Genomic DNA, 5,193 nt, shown 5'->3' on the forward strand with positions numbered 1-5,193 from the left:
AAATGAATTTGTACAATCACGTTATTATCTCATGAAAAACAGTGATGCTGCTGTTGGTGGCACATGAGACTTCAATATGAATAATTTGACATTTTTATCACTCAAAGAAAGAATCTTGGGTCTCAGATGTTTTGGCTAAATTGGAAAAACCATGTTCTACTCAGACATCCTCAGAGAATTAGAAGAGAGCTGTCACTTGGCAACAGTTTATTAGTATTTTCTGTTTTTTTTATTTTCAATGAGGACATAATACAAACTACCACAGTGAGCGACCACAGAAATAGAACAGCTACAAAAATTTGGTTTTGAGTCTGAATCAAGAGGGGTTTCTTTTTATATACAGCTGAAATTCAAACCCCTGCATACTGGAGCTTTACGTAAACAACCGACTGTTCTGTACAATTGTCCATTGTTCCATATATAAGATTGGACTTGTGTCACGTGAAAGTCAAATCATTTTTCTATTCCATATAAAATTTGCAGATTTATAAAGGTATCCTTTTGAAGGCAAACGTGTGTCGACAATCAAATAATTAAAAAGGAACATGCCTGGCAAATAAATGGAAAAAAAAGACCAAAAACAAATGCGTCCACGGTCCTGAGAGAGGTTTTCGGTCAAACCTATTAAACATCACAATCATAATCTGTTATTAAATGATGAAATCTTTTATTACGTGTGAACTCGTGTAGAGAGAGAGGGTGCTGCTCGTCAGTAAAACACTGAAACGTGGTAAAACCGCTGCCATGCACCTTCACATTAACATTTTAAGTCAAATACGTTGCAGAAGTTCTCCTGCAATCACTGAAAAAAACCCACTTTTCCTGCAAACTATAAATGTGTTTGTTTATTGCTTGATCTGTGTAGCCCAGCATTACGGATGTAATGAGTCGAATTCAAACTGTTAATCGGCTGGTCAATAAACAATCATACCGACATACAAATATAGAGATTTTATAAATACAGAGAGCTTAGCAGATATGAAAGCAAATAAATATGTAATATATAAAGTAAATAACTTAGAGAATAAATAGATCAATAAATAGATAAATTAAAAAGTGCATTTTATAACAAACAAACAAAAAAAAAAGAACTGATTTGCCTTCAAAATCCAAGTGTGCCTTGTAGTTGCAGTTTCAGCTGCATCACCAGACAGTGCCTTCACTCATCTCTGAGGAGGGCTGTGACAGCTGGTTGGTGTATCCATTGTCACTGAGGGACACAGTGGTGTAGGGCGTGCTGGGCCCACACATCTCGCTGGAGATGCTGTGCATGGAGCCCGGCCCGCTGGGCTCCGGACTGGGTGAGTCCACAGGGTGATGGGCCGCCGGGTCGGAGAAGCACTGCACCTCCCCCGGACAGTGGTGGCCCGGGTGATGGTGGTGGTGGTGGTGGTGATGGTGGTCCATGGCTCCTAGCGGGGTGCCGGCGGGGACAGAGGAGGGCACGAAGCCCAGGTCTGCTGGAGTCTGAGCCTGGGAGGAAGGTGGGCCCTGGTAGTACTCGTAATTCCCTCCTGAGCCATAATACTCACCATAATCTGTGTTCATAAAAAATACAAATGTGTGGATTAGTGCCCAAGTCTGAATTTAAAGAGAAAACACAACACCAAAATGAACCTTTTTTTAAATGAATTTTTAATCTGTATTTATATTTAAAAAAAACAAAACAGAAATCCCCCTTCAATAAATGACTTACAGTGAATTACATAAAAAAAAAAAGAAGCTAATTTCATTCATTGATATTCTAATGAGCCTGTTCATCAAAAGACCATCAACTTCAAATCAGGAAACTCACCATCCCTCCACCCCCCCTAAACAAATACTGTGGCTCACCTCCATAATAAGAGAAGTGTCCGAGCTCTCCGGGCTCCAGTCGCTCCCCGAGCGCCCTCATCCTCCTCGTACCGCGGAAAAACACGTGCCTCCGTGGGCCCAGTGCGCTCAGCTGCTTCATGCGTCTCTCTTTAGACCTCCGGTTCTGGAACCAGACCTTCAGGACGCACAGGGAACAAGCCAGGGTCAGAGACCGCGAGCAGCAAGGAGGAGACAAGCGGGGAAAGCAGACAGCAGCAACTTGTCAGAGCTGTAAAAGCCCTGTTTGATGACATTATCTTGAAATCTCAGAAATAAATAGGCCTATAATATTTATTTTGTAAGTCTAATTAATGGCCTGGATTCTGGTGCGGAAATATCCTGTGCGTAAAAAGTACATTTTGGCACGAACTGATGCTCTGCGCACTGAAACACCATTTACTTTAAGGCATTTCCAATTTATTACAGGAAGCGTTTTACATGGACCTTAGAGCTCAGTGAGTCCTGTTTTTAATAGGTGTGATATATGTGCGTCATGGGAGGAGCAAGGATTAGGGGTTAAAAATACTGAATTTGTTTTTTGTTTTTTTTTAAATGTGGAAGGATGAAAAATGAGAAAATCGGCAGAGAATGAGGACGGATTCTCTCAGGGTGTCTGCAAGATGCAAATGCTGAGAGGCATCAGCCACTACACTGATGATTAGTGTCCATTGAAAGGTCGTTAATGCGCATTGGTTGTGAATAATTTGGTCCTTGACTCTTCTCTGCCATGAGGGACCTGTTTGGCTAGATTTGGATGGCTGTCCGATAATGCGTGCAAATGGGTCACATGGCATATAACAAACACAACGTTTTTATCCCAGTTTGTCCCCATTATTATTATTATTATTTCTTTCTACTCGTCTTCTTACTTGGATGACTCTCATGGTCAGGCCCGTCTCCTGCGACAGCTGCTCCCGGATGTGCCTGGTGGGCTTCGGCGTGGCCGTGAAAGCCGCCTTCAGCGTCTCCAGCTGCTTGGCTTTTATGGTGGTGCGCGGCCCGCGTCGCTTCCCGACGGCGCCCTGCTCGTCGTTCTCGTTGCCGGCCCCGTCCTTGTCGGACAAGGGTCCCGTCTCCGAGTCCTTCCCGTCGTCCTGCGGGTCCTGGGGGTCCGGGGACAGGCTCGGGTCGCTGGACGTCGTGACTGTCATGAGAATAAAGACGGATTCAATCATGCACCCGCAAAACCCCATAGAAATAAACCACACATTTAAAGCAGATCATCAATACAGAAGAAAATAAATATGAAATAATTCTAAAAGTAAATATTTAGAAATATAATTTGATTTAGAAAATACTACTACTAATAATAGTATTTTTGAATTGTTTGATTTAGAAAATAATAATGAATTAAAACACAAAATACAAAATTGCCTTTATTATTATGATGTTTTTTTGTTACATATAGGCCCATACCTGAGAGGAGGATGGTGTCCTTGCCGTTGTTGTTCTGATAGTCCTCTTTGCAAACGAACTTGAACTCGTCCAGGATGTAGAGCTCCTCTCCCGTGGACAGCTGCTTGTTGCACATCACGCAGGTGAAGCAGTTCAGGTGGAACACTTTGCTCTTGGCCCTGCGCACCAGGTCGCTGGGTAAAATCCCCTGAGCGCAGCCGCCACACTTGGTCCCAAATCGCCTGGATGTTCGAAAGGGGAGAGGGGCGGTCAGTGCATGTAGGTGGGATGTGATCATGACTCTCAAAGGGGGGGATTTCTGCAGGTTTTACAGTTTGGCACAAGCGATACTACAGGCCAGATGTCTCAAAAGACACCAGGAGCTGTTGGATAAGGTCCGTTGATCGTCAAATACACCAAATTAGCCATCAGCCACTATACTGGTTATTTTTGCAGGCCTAAGTAAAAGCGCTTTGGTGGTGAATCATTTGCGTCCATGACTTTACTGGGATTTGAATGGTCCGATAATGGGTGCAGGGGACATATACTAAACCCACCCTCCATCTTTTTAACGTTTTTAATCCACCTTTTTTTTTTTTATTCCTTTTCCACTTTTCTTGTTACTTGGGTGAACAATGTTGAGGACAATTAAAGTTTGAATACTACACAGAACCAATGCCACTTGTCATATCAAATTGTATGGAACATAAAATTATAATTAACAATTCTACATTTTTTCCCCCTGCATTTAATTATTTTTGTGATTCTAGAAATAAAGATAATACTCACATAGTCTCAAACATGTAGACTATCAGCAGCCATAGTTTATGTCCCATCAGGAGAACTATATCTTAAATTAATGCATTTTTCTATTTTCTTTTGCAGCTTACCTTGCAGGAGCAAATTCCACGTGTTATTTGTTTCTAATTATCTAAACAGAAATTTGCATTTTCAGCAAATTTGCATTTTCTCAGTATTTTTTTCCTCTCTTTTCTTTTCTCGGCTGCTCACCTAAAGAAGTCGTTCTTACAGTACAGCCTCCCCTCGCGTGAGAAGCACTTCTCGGTCAGGCTGCATTTGCACTCGCAGCACTGGACACACTGGATGTGCCACGGTCTGTCCAGGACTTTGAGCAGGAACCTATCGACGATAGGCTTCTCGCAGCTGGCACACTGCAGCATCCTCCGGAGTTATCCCCACCCTGGTAAACACGCTGCGTCTGTCCCCCGACGCGTCAGCCTGGCTGTATATATACGATCCAGCGAATCCAAAATGCATCCAAGCTGATCTCAGAGTAAACACATCACCATCCGCGAGGTCAAACGCAGCCGCTCCGACAACGATCCACATGTGGCTGTGGCAGATCCAAACAACAAGAGGGTCAGCTGCAGCGGGGAAACCAACACCAGGCAGCAAAGATCACAGGCTGGGGATCATGATCCGAATGTATGGGTACAATCAAAAGGAGGGGGGGGGAAAGGACTATGTACCCATTGGTGGCGAGTGCGAAAAACTCAATATATCCCGAGGAGTGGAAAATAATGCGCCATCGGTGCGCTGAGCTTTGTTTGTGTCCCTTTACGCTGCGAGCAGCTCAGTGTGGGAGAAACGTGGAAATGAGCGCACCTCTTAAAGCTCGGCCTATTGGCTGTGGGGAAGAGTGTGACGTCAGGGCCAGGAAACACCTATGGGAGGACGTTTCAGCTCACACCAATGTGCACTTCACTATTAGAATAAAATAAAATAAAACGTTGGAATTTTTTTTAAACCAACGAACTTCAGTATTAGGGTGTGTAAAGGAAAATCTAAATACGCACGGTGAGATGAGATAAAATAAAATGAAATAAATCAATAACCTAGAATAATATAAAACAATAAGATAGACTAAAATAATAATAGACAAATAAAATAGACTGATGACTCCACCAATAAGATGTCTCGTAA

At 43.0% G+C, this 5,193-nt stretch overlaps 1 protein-coding gene across 1 annotated transcript; it reads right to left on the reverse strand.

The window, feature by feature from the left end:
• Positions 1 to 214: 214 nt before the first annotated feature.
• On the reverse strand, positions 215 to 4,847 carry LOC118122227 (LIM/homeobox protein Lhx1). The gene is made up of 5 exons (XM_035178819.2): positions 4,261 to 4,847; positions 3,271 to 3,491; positions 2,724 to 2,998; positions 1,834 to 1,990; positions 215 to 1,538 (listed from the first exon to the last, which is right to left on the reverse strand). The coding sequence occupies exons 1-5, from the start codon at positions 4,428 to 4,430 to the stop codon at positions 1,144 to 1,146; spliced, it is 1,218 nt and encodes a 405-aa protein (XP_035034710.1). The 5' UTR covers positions 4,431 to 4,847; the 3' UTR covers positions 215 to 1,143.
• Between the last annotated feature and the right edge of the window lie 346 nt (positions 4,848 to 5,193).

The sequence above is a fragment of the Hippoglossus stenolepis genome, chromosome 15 (assembly GCF_022539355.2).
Source record: "Hippoglossus stenolepis isolate QCI-W04-F060 chromosome 15, HSTE1.2, whole genome shotgun sequence".
In the NCBI taxonomy this organism is placed as follows: domain Eukaryota; kingdom Metazoa; phylum Chordata; class Actinopteri; order Pleuronectiformes; family Pleuronectidae; genus Hippoglossus; species Hippoglossus stenolepis.

Coding starts and splice junctions, on each gene's coding strand:
- LOC118122227 (XM_035178819.2), bottom strand. CDS start 4,430: ATGCTGCAGTGTGCCAGCTGCGAGAAGCCTATCGTCGATAGGTTCCTG. Junction 3,492..4,260: donor TGTAAGAACGACTTCTTTAG/GTGAGCAGCCGA, acceptor TCGAACATCCAG/GCGATTTGGGACCAAGTGTG. Junction 1,991..2,723: donor TGACCATGAGAGTCATCCAA/GTAAGAAGACGA, acceptor TGCGTCCTGAAG/GTCTGGTTCCAGAACCGGAG.